The sequence below is a fragment of the Bos mutus genome, chromosome 29 (assembly GCF_027580195.1).
Source record: "Bos mutus isolate GX-2022 chromosome 29, NWIPB_WYAK_1.1, whole genome shotgun sequence".
Lineage (NCBI taxonomy): Eukaryota > Metazoa > Chordata > Mammalia > Artiodactyla > Bovidae > Bos > Bos mutus.
Window position 1 is genome coordinate 2,154,849 of NC_091645.1, and position 13,471 is coordinate 2,168,319.

The following is a 13,471-nucleotide window of genomic DNA, read 5'->3' on the forward strand; positions in this document are numbered from 1 at the left end:
GGACAACAGAGGATGAGATGTTTGGATGGCATCATCAACTCAGTGGACATGGGTTTGGGTGGACTCCGAGAGTTGGTGGTGGACAGGGAGGCCTGGCGTGCTGCGGTTCATGGGGTCACATAGAGTCGGACACAACTGAGAGACTGAACTGAATAATAATAACAACATTTACTGAGTGCTCTACTAAATGCTAGCATGCTGGCACTGTGCTAAATGGTTTCCATACTATAGACAAGACTACAGTAAACACTCTGAAATCCTAGAGGAACTTCCCACACCTGTTCCCCGAATCAGCCTGGACGACCACTCAGTGGCCAGCTTGGATTTCACTACAAATGCTGGAAGAAAGCATTCGAGTTCCTGCTCACCCAGAGAGACAGGTGAACACCAGCCTGCTGGGTGTCTCCAGCTTAGAACACGTGAGCAGGGCTCCGGTTACTGACAAGCCAAGGCAGGGCCCTGCCTGGAAGCTGCGTTTGATTGAAATCAACTGCTCAGCCTGGAATCAATCAAGGTTTCTCTGTACAAGCCAGAAAGGACCTAGGAGCATTACAGCTTTTGTTTTCCTTCTTAAGCCACAGGAATTATTGGAGAAAGTCCACAGACTACTGACTGTAAGTGATTTTAGGTCTGGTAGAAAAAAAACAAAACAAAACAGTTCTTTAGGTAGAGAACAGAGTGTTCATCAGAGAAATCTCTGTCTCTCTCTCCCTTCTCAAGTTCAGGACATCTGTTATCTGCTGCAAGCTGTGGACCCTAAGCATTGACATTATTTGAGTTTGCATTAATCATTTTAATCCTTATTTATTATGGAGCACATTGCCAAAGCAAAACGAAACTCTCTAAATTTCAGCTCTACCACAGAGGAATGAAAGGTCAGTTTACCCAGGTCCACATCTAGTTGAAAAAAATCTAAAGCATAAATCTTACCTAAATATACCAGTTAGGTACATCTCCCCTGCATTCCTGAAAAATGTTACATTAGTGTAACCATTGCAGACAAAGGGCTTTAGAGAAATAAGAGGTATGCCCAAAATTAAAGCGTCTCATTGGAGGGTTTGTTGAATTGGAGGGAAATTTCTCCATGGACAGGATTATTAGAGCAACACACTTAACAAGAGTTACACCAGGCTTATGGTTCCATGCACCCCAACAGAAATAGGAACAGCCATAATATGATTCTTTTGGAGATTTGTATTTCACCAATGGCCTTCAAACACATCATGACATTGAAACTTCATGAGCAATTCGTATGAAGAAAGCAAGGCATTTTCCTTCTCTAGGTAAGAACTTGAGGCCCTAGGAGATTAAATGATGTGCCTGTAATCAGTTACAGCAGTCAGATGGGGTACCAACTTTCTTTGCACAGTTTCAATGTGCCAGCCACTGTGGTGACCACTTCACATGAGAGCCTCTCTATCCCTTGCAACAATCCTTTCTCACTAAACAATGAAGTTCAGAGAGGTTCAATAACTTGCCCGAGCTCATAAAGCACAGAGAGTCTGATTTAGTCTATGTTTTTCTTTGCAGTTTATGGTGCTTCCCAGTTAGACGTACAGAGCAAGGTTTTGAAAACCAGGACTTCTAACCCCAAATGTCACCTCCTCCGTGAAGTATGCCCTGACCACCACTCTCACCTGCCCCATATTGAGTGAAACTCTTCCGCCATAACCAGTTATTGCACTCTCTCACTCTACTTTCACTCTATCATAAATGTTTGTCATTTTACTAATTTCATGTACCTTTGGGTCCCTGATAAGCGTGGGCCATCTCTTGAGTTTATAACTCTATAAAGTAGATCTTGTTTGTAAACCAGAAGGCACAGTACACGCTTGGTGAATGACTAAATGGAGAAACAAAATCCAATGTTTTTTTATCATGAGTCTGAGAATTACAAAGTGTGCCATGCGTTCCTTTTAGACTATTAGAAAAGTTGGTCTAAATCGTCATTCTTGGAACAAATCCTTTTTAAAAATCTACAACAAGGACAGGGAAATTATAACTATGATGAAGTTCCTATCATGTAATGCAGTCCAAATTTTGATAATACAGGACTTTCTGAAAATTTATGCATAAACTTTTCAAAGCTGTATAAAAGACATCTTTAGTTACAGGAGTCTACATGCTCTCTGCAACTAATGTTCATTCTATGGTCTTCACCTCCAACCCAAATTTTTCCTGTGACATGTATTCTTTCCTTAATTTCAGCCATGAGTGTGGGAAGAGACCAGTTGACATTGGCCTTGTGCAGTGTCTTTTGCAAAAGAGGGCACTGGGCTTGCCCTTACTGACTCAAATGCCAATGGAATCAAGAGAGAAGACTCAGAATCTAGCTGGGGTGTTTCAGATTCCACAGGGGAGTGAAATGTGAAGATGGCCATGTCCTCAACTTCTTTTCTGTGACTTTTTTTGTCTTTGTCCTTTCTTCTTGTTAATTTGCTGGAGTATCTGAATTCATTTCTCTTTCACCATACTGCAGAGTCCTTGGCTACAGTGAGAGGTGAATCAGGAGGGCAGGCATCCTCACTTGCGTGGGTTTAAGGCAGTGCTGAAGGGATGCGCATGGCTCCAGCTCTCTGGGCCCTTCCTCAGGTTCAGGGAGGCCTTGATCAGACACTGGTGGCTGATGACTACTCTGTCTTCTAAGGAAATGAGGGTCGGATCCGGATTCAAAGCTATTCAAATGCTGAACTCTGCTTAACAAAATGACTAACCTACTCATATTATAGTTAGGAAAAAAATCAATAGTTAAAAAAAAAAATCCTTGGCATTCTCTTTACATTATGCTAATGGGAATCTGGCAGTTATAAAATGCTTGGGGTCAGCGGTATGTTTCTACTCGAACAAATACAGGCAGGAAAAACAACTATCAACTTCATCAGGACTTTGTCAAGAAAGCAGAACACATCCCCACCAACATACTTCCATCACCCAGCCTAACTTTGACCAACATCAACTTGCCCAGTGGGAAACAGCAATAATATCTTTATATTCTTCTAAATTTCAATTAATTAAAACTGCATCCATCTCAGCTCTCACTGAGTATTTCACCCTCTTGTACATATCAAGAAGAGGCAAATCACAAGAAAGCAACGAACTTCTGAGATTTCCTCTGCAAAGCATTTTTTTCCAGTGCTATATACTTGCTTCTTGCTTCAGAATACACTCAACCAACTCCACACCTGCCCTTTCTGATCCTTAGCCAACAAGTATAGTTTTCTGCAATCTCTAGAAACTTTTAAGCAAAAACCCAGAAAATTAAAAATGTGTGTTTTATGTAAAGATTTAGATACTGGAAGCTCTTCTAAACATAACACTTCATTGATGGGTAATACAGAAATCACAACAATCTGGGCCTTAAAGTTAAGGCTTTAAGGAGATTATTTATAATGAGCTGGATTAAGGCCAAGTGAGGGAGGCAGTCTCGAAGGAGAGGCATCACAAAGCCAGATAGCCAGAGAACTCAGCATAGCCTAGGCTATGTTCTCCTAAGAAAGCGAGAGCAAGCAGCCAGCTCTCTGAATGGTCTAGGAGCCATTTGTTATAATTATGACTAAAGCAAACCTAAGGCTTTCTGAGAAAGCCTCTTAATTTCTGTTAGATCACTTCACTTCCATTCAGCTGAGGTTAAAACATACCGAAACAGACTGGAAGAACATTCACCTTTTCAGAAACTGTTCCCAGAAAGAAGGATGCTCTTCTCCACACAATGAAATAAATAAAAAGGCACAGCAAATACCAGAGTTGTGAATTTAAAAGGTGGACTAACAACTGAAAAAAAAGTCATACAAGCATCCCCTTACCTGTTTTGACGTTGATGGCAAAAAAGTTCTGAGGATTCCCGCTTGTAATCCTGTAGGACAGTTTTTCATTGGAACTAGAGTCAGGGTCCTCAGCCTGGATCTGAATGACCGATACATCCTTTGGAGAGTTTTCCATGACAACAGGATAATAAATAGGTTCCGAGGTCAGAGGGGCGTTGTCATTCACGTCTTCAATTTCAATGTAGACCTCAATAGTGGAATAGAGTGGAACAACACCCCTATCTGTGGCGTACACGGTCAGCCAGTACGACCCCGTTGTCTCTCGATCAAGAATGTCTGCTGTAGAGATGACTCCTACGAGAGAGTAGGGAAAGAGTGACTGAGAGAGCAAACCGGGAAGAGACTAAGCCAATCATCTCCAATAGAGAAGGGCTGTGCTAAGTAATAATGGCAAATGAAAAAAAAAAAAAATACAAAATCAAGATGTTTCTCTTTACATCAGAACATTATTTTCCGCAAAACTATACTAACTAGTTCGTCTACCATTTGAGACGTATAATCACATTCACAAATACTTTATTTGAATTTCCAGCATGGACAAAACACATACACACACACGAGACAGCTGGGAGCAATGGGAAGAGAGTGGGCAGAGGTCAAAACACTTCCCATGATGCCTGGGAAATCAGTGCACAATCACAGCAATATTCCCATTTACCCTGAGGTTGCATTGATTTCTTATGCAACCAAAAGCTTTCCCAGGACACAATATTTTATCTGTTCATTCACAAAAGTGAAAAAGACCTTTCAAGTGTTCTTTAGCCTATTGGGATGGAAACTGCTTTGCATGCAAAAATATAAGCCTCCTTGATGCAATTCCCCTACAAATCAAATGTCACAGTTATTCCAAAGGAATCAGAGAAGACACCGTAATCCATACAAACATACTTTCTGCATGAGCTCTAGGTCCCTCAAGAACTCTACAGAGGGCCCTAAATAAACTCTGAGCCACTTTGAGGGATATTCGTGGACAAGCATTTTAAATTAGGAGCAGAAAAATGCCCAGCCTGCTCCTTCCCACCTTTCTCATTTCAGGGTTGAAACAAGCGCCAAACAGGAAATCAAACATGTGCCAGAAAAGTCAAAGGAAAACACAGTGTTCTTGAATATCATTACAGCCCTCACCCAAAGCACCAAAGCTGCAGAAACTTACTGCAAGAACTCTTAAGTACTTACCACTGTGATGGGAAAACTCTGGGGCTCAGCTTATAAAAGCTCTAAAAGTAATTAGGATACTCATGAAAAGCATGGAATTCCTGTAAACTGTTACACTGTAAAAAACATCCATGGACGGGGTGAAGAAGCGGTTCTCCTGTTCTGGCCTGAATCTTCTATCCTTGGTTCTCCTGTTAGAGTTTTGACCATATTAGGCACATAATATGGCCTACAGATTTTGACTAAGCAAACTGCCAAGTGGAGGGAGGAGAGCATCTGTCCAGAAACAGGCCAGAATAGAGTTGCCTAAAATTCAAAACAGCTAAGTGATTCAAAGGGAGATTGTACAACAGATGTTGAAGTTTTAGGTCTAAAGTTATCCATCAAAGAACCCTGCAAACTTTCTAATTCTCTCATAGAGGGCTACTACTGCTAAGTCACTTCAGTCGTGTCTGACTCTGTGCGATCCCATAGACGGCAGCCCACCAGGCTCCCCAGTCCCTGGGATTCTCCAGGCAAGAACACTGGAGTGGGTTGCCATTTCCTTCTCCAATGCATGAAAGTTAAAAATGAAAGTGAAGTTACTCAGTCGTGTCCGACTCCTAGCAACCCCATGGACTGTGGCCCACCAGGCTCCTCCATCCATGGGATTTTCCAGGTAAGAGTGCTGGAGTGGGGTGCCACTGCCTTCTCCATAAATGAGGGCATTAAGTCTCAAATGTGAGTATGTAACGTGTTCCAGGTTGCATGGCTAATTGGAGAACCCAGGTCTGCCTGCCTTGAATGTTCCGCTTCGAAATCCAGACTCCATTACTTGCCACCTCTTTGACCTTGTACAATGTGTTTAAACCCAGCAAGCCTAGTTTTATCACCCCTATCTCAGTGCCATGATGATCATGTAATTAAATGCATGTTGAGTGTTTGGCACAAAGTTTGCAACATATTATAGTGTTAATAGATACTGAGTATATGTTAAACCAAGATGAATCAAAATAAGTACCCCAAAGCCTTGCAAATAGTAGCCACACCCCAAAGTAAGGGTGAGGAGAGAAGGTGAGAAGTTTGGGATGGAAAGTCTTATTAGATATTATTTTCTTCTCCAGTCATGTGGCATATTATTGCTTGGTCTTTGTGACTGCCCATGATACCTTTTCATGAAAATATCTGGCTGGTTTGGGGAACAGCAAAGTTAGTCCATTAAAAAGAAAATTTAACAAGGAACAAAATCAAAGAAGGTAGGTCAGCTTTGTCTGTACCTTGCCTGATCACCCACCATGCATGCACTCACATGCACAGACAGCAAGCATCTGCACACACACACACACACACAGATTTATAGTCACAGAATTGTTCTGTGGTCCCTGGAAATCACTTAAATCTCTTTTCTTGCACCTGTCAAACTGGGAGATGGTGTATTACTGGCTTTGGACATTTAGGTGATTTTGAAAAATCCTTGGATGAGAGGCACCCACTAATGTAAATTAAAATATATGGGTGAATTTTTACTCTATTTTTTAATGAAACATCAGACATGTCCTCTAGAAGTTAGAATTCTCTCTCATTAATATGAAATATGTTTATGGCTATTTACTCATTAAGTTGAAGTGCAAATGAGTATCTTGGAACACAGAGTTCAGGCATCATTCCTGATCCAAAAATCTGAGGACAAAAAGAAAAGAATGACTGGGAAATGTGTTGACAATTATTTTAAGATTCATCCAAGGCTCCATATTAACCATATTAAGCAACTAATGCCCAGCGATAGCATTTCCTCACTTTCTTCAGTGTTTCACAGCTAATTATGATCCACATGGTCACAATTAAAAAATGAGCTTTTCTATCAAGCAAAAACTCGCTTCTGAGGTTTCCAAAGACTACCAAAATCATATAAGCCCATTGCTTTTTTAAATTACTACCATGCATTCCTTTTTACTTTTTCAATTGAGGTATAATTGGCATACAATAACTATACACATTCAAAGAAAACAATTTGTAAGTTTTGATACCCTTGAACCATCACCACCATCAAGACAACAAATACAATCATTATTTCCAAAAGTATTCTTCATCCCATTTTTTTAAATTTAAATAGTATTTAATAATAAGCAAAATCAGACAACATTTTGGTGATTACATAATTATAAGGAATCCTTCTTGTGTTTTTTAATCTAATTAAAATGCTCTCAGATTTTGCCTACCCCTCCTCCCCATGTAACAGATTAGCATCTGGTCCCATCAACTCATGGAAACAGAGGGGAGAATGTGGAAGTAGTAACAGATTTTATTTTCTTGGGCTCTAAAATCACTATGGACAGTGACTGCAGCCATGAATTTCCTCCTTGAGAGAAAAGCTAGGACGAACCTAGACAGCATATTACAAAGCAGAGACATCACTTTATTTATGACGGTCCATATAGTCAAGGCTATGGTTTTTCCAGTAGTCATGTATGGATGTGAGAGTTGGACTATAAAGAGAGCTGAGCGTGGAAGAATTGATGCTTTTGAACTGTGGTGTTGGAGAAGACTCTTGAGAGTCCCTTGGACTGCAAGGAGATTCAATCAGTCCATCCTAAAGGAAATCAGTCCTGAATATTCATTGGAAGAACTGATGCTGAAGCTGAAGTTCCAATACTTTGGCCACCTGATGCAAAGAGCCGACTTATTGGAAAAGACCCTGATGCTGGGAAAGATTGAGGGCAGAAGGAGAAGGGGATGACAGAGAATAAGATGGTTGGATGGCATCACCAACTCAATGGACATGAGTCTGAGCAAACTCCAGGAGATAGTGAAGGATAGGGGAGCCTGGCGTGCTGCAGTCCATGAGGTTGCAAAGAGTTGGACACGACTGAGTGACTGAACAACAATTAAAACAAAAATAAACCGTCTACAGTGAGCTTCTAAAAGCAAGTTTCTGGGGGTGCTGCTCAGTAGAGAGGACTCAGGTAGAATATCCCAAAAGCAGATACATCCTTCTCCTCACGTTTCACCTATCACAGAAATACACAACATAGACCCTACTGAGGTACCCAGCTTTATGTTGATATTTATTAAGATGCCCATTAAAAAGTTCTTTAGAAATACAGTTGGGATTTTTTATACTCTTTGAGATATGCTTAGGTTTATAAAAAATTTTTCCATCTATTTCTTCTTACTGTATAATAAAGGCAGACTGGAATTATTTAGGTAACAATATTTAATAGTATAAGCAGGTACATAAACTGTATTTATTTATTTATTAGAACTGTGCACAGTTTGAAATGGAATAAGTTGATCCCAGCATGAAGCACATGCCAGCTATAGTTGTTTTCTTTTTGACAAACAAATTATTAAAAGAAAAAAAACAACTATATATACCTTGTTCTTATCGACTAAGCTCTGAATATTGGAAATGAGAGGAAAAATTCATGGAGCTGTTCAAAGCAGATGACTATCACAGGCTGGGTTACTCAACTCATCATTTTCCAGCCGTATCTCCATATGGAGCAACCAAGGTGTCAAATGATATCTTGCCCCAGAAAAATGACACCCAAACATCCGCAACTACTCTAATAAAAAAACTGTCAACAAATGGTTTAGGGAATGCTTTGGTGGCCATGTGCCTACATAACATGATGAAAACCCCTCTTCCAGGAAAAGTATTATAGATTTTGAGGCAGTTAAAAAAAAGACACACACACACAAACCTTTAAAAACACCCTGGCAGTATATTCTTTGTAAATACTTCTAATAGAGGTTTACCTGTTTCCTTGTGCATATATATATCTTTAATTCTTATTCCCAGTTAGTCAAAATATTAACTCCCAATGCTCAGTGCACTTACATTTTATAAAACTTCTTATTCTGAAATAATTATAAACTATAGGAAGGTACAAAGAAATGAACTAGAGTTCCTGGGCAACCTTCACCCACCTTCCCCCAGTGTTAACATTAAGTGTATTTTTAAATTACTTATTTCTTCAAGAATCAAACACTTACTACTTTTATATCTGAGAGAACATGGAATTCTTTCATGGGCTTCATAATCCCTTTTAGCCAACCCTTGCTTGACTTTATTTAAGAGGATCACACAGATAACTATTTTTCTTTCTTTTCCTATTCATTCCTAGACTTGTATAAAGCTCTTATGGCCTTAGGAAGGATCACTGTTCTGAGCCGCGTGTGGTGATAATTAGGGCAAGAACAGGGATTTTATCCTCATAGCTCAACCCAGGTCACTCCATTCACACCCATGGTCATCCCTATAACCTTTACCACTCTGAAACAGACTAAAATCAACGGCAATCAGCTAAAATGGGAGGAGCCAAGAGGCACAAAGCAATTGTGGGAGGACAGAATCTTAAAACAGCTATTCAAAATGCTTCAGATACATTTTAGTATATACATACTACACACACATATACTTTCATACGCTTTATATGTCACATATTTGACACATAATATATTTAAACATACGCTTTAAAGCACTTTTAAAAGTGAAAATTTTAAGCGAATCACCCAGCTAATTGAGTGGCAGAGTCGGGTCTGGAATCTGGAGCTGTGAACTGGAGCACACTCTCTTTTCATTACTGGAGCTGCCTGCTGATCTACCCGCATGTGCCCATTATCATGAAAAAGAAGGCAATCCCGTGCCCCAGCATCCCTCACAGTGGGTTGGTATCAGCTCTTTGGTAGCAGGAAATTCAATAGTTTCCTTGCTTCCCTCTATTTAAGTTGTTTTAATATATTATTCTGAATCCATTTTTATATCTCCTCAGAAGATCCTCAGTTGCTGGAATGGTTGGAGACCAGGAGAACTGGAAGACAACTTCTTCCTTAAATACCCCATCACCCCTCTGCTTTTGTACAAAGGCATCTGCACTCCCTGCTCCTTCAGTCCCTGCCTCCAGGAACCAAACCATCTTCTCTGTTCCTTAAGGAAGTTTCAGATTCAGAGAACACCCTCCCCCAGCCAGCCAGGGTCTGGGGCGTCCCCCTCTGCTTTTACTTTGTCCCTTTACCAATCCACTACGACCTCCCTATGAATACAGAGCATTCTGTCTTGTTTTTCTCTATTCTAGGATGGTGGCTAGAAATTTGGAACACTGTAAATGTTTGATAAATAAATGAAGGATAACATCACAACATTTGAAAAATGCAAGCAAGTTGGGATGTCTGGCTCTTTACAGACAAGCACTCTGAGGAATAGCTTCATTTGAAAAAAAAACAAAACTGAGTCATCTCGCCATCCTGTGATCACTAGGCAAAGTAAAATGGGATAGACTGAGCCTGTCATCTGTTTTAGATTTCTCTAGTGTACATGCAGAGTTACCTAGCTCTGAAAGTCAACTCTCCATCTGTGAACTATCCTGTTTGATAAAACAGTTTTCTTTTTTTAAAAAAAAATTTATTTATTTTAATTGGAGGATAGGTACTTTACAATATTATGATGGCTTTTGCCATACATCAACACGAATCAGCCACAGGTATACACATGTCCCCCCATCCTGAATTCCCCTCCCACCCCACCCCTTCAGGTGTCACAGAGCGCCAGTTCTTGGTGCCCTGAGGATAAGACGGTTTTCTGAAAAAACATGTGCAGTTTTGAGTCGTCCTTTACTACCAAGAATGTGGATGGTGCCACGGTATTGTCTTCAAGGCTTGAAGCCAAGATGCAGCTTCATGAAGACATCCGTTGATTTTATCATTCACTTACACACTGCACTGTACACAGATTCGCACCACAGACAGCCGGAATTAAAGTCCTGGGCCCCAGATAGAGAGCCCGCAAGGCTCACTCTCTCACTGGCCGCTCCTCCGCTGATTCTCATCCACCCAACACTTTTGTTCTACTCTGTTCCCTCCTCTTCATACCAACTCCTGTTGAGATATCTTTCATCTTTGCAGAAGAAGAAAAAGCCACAGCACAGTTGCAGGAAACAATTATGTCCTGAAATGCAAGCCGCCTTCATTGCCTGTTATTTCACAAGGCTCAAGGCTGGAGAGCAGCACATGAAATTAAGGCAAAAGACTGCAGGCTGATTTCAAGCTTTTGTTTGGAGTTAATGAAAATGGACAGCTCTCCTCGTCTGTTTGGGACCCACGAATTTTAAAACTTAGCTGCCTGCTCAAAAGCCTCCCAGGAAGTTCTATGAACTCAGTACTAACATACGCTTGGTATTTTTTTTTCAAAGACAAACTTTTCAGGACCAGTTTTGAATGGACTGAAAATGTATACCTGTTCTCTCTCTACAGTAAATCTGGTCTGTGTAGCTAGCACCAGATGCCAACAGCCTGAAAACAGGAAGTGGACAGAGGACCAATCTGTAGCAACACATCCAGCTCTCATTGTTTTTTCTTTTCTTTTCTGTATCGCAGATTGTTCCCAGCCTCAGATCCTTTCTGTGGTCCGTGCTAATTTGCATACCACCCCTAAGCACAATGACTGGATTCACACAGTCAAGTAGAAAGGAAGGTTGAAATTTAAACCAGGAGAAAATGATTTCAGGAAATATATGAAATAAAGTCAAGAGTTAGTTTTGTTAAGTGTGTAAATGCATAGAGGTTATTTCACAAAGAGCAGTAATTTGCTGGAATCTTTCGAAGAAATGAGCACACACCTCAGCACAAACCGTTTTGGTTATATACACAGAAATACTTTCTGGTAGCAATGGAGAGGAACAAAGAAACGGGTTTATGGGGAAAGCTGGACTTCCTATCTATTCCTGTGCTTCAGTGACAGGAGACAGAGCAACAGAGAGGCAGAAACAGGGAGAAAGAAAGAAAAGGAAGGGGGAGGAGGGAAGAAGGAAGGAAGGAAAGAAGAAAGAAAGAGAGAAAAAGAAGGAAGAAAAAGAAAGAGGCGATCTTTCGCCTGGCAGAAACTTTTAGAGCATTCAAATTGGTTACTAGGTAATCTTTGTGTTAAAAATAAAAAGACTTCATTGTAGAAGAAAATATGCAAAATAAATACATTTTTAAAACACCCATTATTTCATGACCCAAAGATAATAACTGTTAATGTCCTTGATGTATTGCCTTTGCTCTAGATTATTTTCTCCCCAAAGCAGAATATTTCTCAGGAATTGTGGATCCTCACTTACTCATCTACTGAACAGCTTTCCATACCAATACCTGTAGTTCTATACATTTAGCTTTTAATGGTTGTGTGGTAATGCCCACTTGCCCACTAGCCAACTAACAAAAAATATAAGCTCCCTCCGTGCAAGAGTTTTCTCTGTTGCATCACTGTTGTCTACCCTAGAGAAATGGCTAGTACACACTACATGCTCATTAAATACCTGTTGAAATACTCACACAATGTTTATCGTTTATTTAATGAAGCCTCTTTGCTAAGTCATTTATTAGGTCATATTTTATTTTTTGCTATTGTTAATATAACTCATACTTAGATGAATAACCTTGCATCTACGTCTTTTTTCACTTATTTCTTAGAATAAATTTCTAGAGAGAGAAATAATGAGTCAAAGGGTCTTATATTTTTAAATGCATTTGAGTCAACTGTCTTCTAAAAAGTCTACACTACTTATAATGTTACCAGCATTTTCTGACCACATTTTTTACTAAATCTTCAAAAAATCTGTATAATTGTTAATGGAAAAAAAATCTGCAATTTACTTTCTATAGAGCTAACAGCTGACCTTATAAAACCCTTTAAATCATTCCTCACTGTATTTTAACCATTCGACTCAATAACCAAATGCCATGTTTTTGTGGTGAGACAAAACACTGTTGACAGCAAGATGGTGCTAAACATTTTATTGTAAAGAAAGACTTTATATGAGGCACACCTTAAATGAAATTAACATCTGTCCACAAAGACAAATTCTTCAGCTTTAAAAAATGCTGTAGTATTTTTAAATGAAATGTCAGAGCATAACCTTTAGCTCTTCAAGAAAGAACACTAGATATCAGTCATACTTTAATCCAATATTTAGGATTATCTACTACCAACTTAACTTAGCACGAAGGACAAAGGGACCTGGGTTCTCTGAGCAGACTAGCTCTATAAGAGTCTTCATTTGGACTGGGATTTTTTTTTTTTTTCCTTCCCAGGTTCATTGTGATACAATTGACATACATCCCAGTATACTTTTAAGGTTGTACTTTACTGTACTGTATGGCATATTTTCTTTACTCACATATACTGTGAAATGTTTTCCACAGTAAGTTTAGTTAGCATCCACGACCTCATATGGTATATACAAAAAAAAAAAAAAAATCTGGGACTGGGAATTTAAGTTTTGCTTAGAAAAGCCTTTTCACTTCCAAGAAGTTAGACTAGACTTGAAGAAAGATCTCCTGAACCAAAATGTCTGGGCTAATGCGTTAAAGTGTGTACTACAGACATAGTCACAAAACCTCTTGTGTTTACTTGAAAGCAATGCAGGGTGGTACAAAGTTCACTCTTAAAACTGGGACTGCACCACTTGAACTTTATGGAAATTTTCTCTTTTGGAAAACTTTTTCTCCAAGTTAAAGGGAACACTTCTTCC

At 39.6% G+C, this 13,471-nt stretch overlaps 1 protein-coding gene across 2 annotated transcripts in view; it reads right to left on the reverse strand.

The window, feature by feature from the left end:
• Positions 1-13,471, reverse strand: part of FAT3 (FAT atypical cadherin 3) — an 801,625-nt gene that overhangs the window by 449,899 nt on the left and 338,255 nt on the right. For both annotated transcript variants that reach the window (XM_070365061.1, XM_070365062.1), the window contains exon 3: positions 3,804-4,118. In XM_070365061.1, coding sequence (XP_070221162.1) covers positions 3,804-4,118 — 315 coding nt within the window. The remainder of the gene's footprint in view (positions 1-3,803; positions 4,119-13,471) is intronic.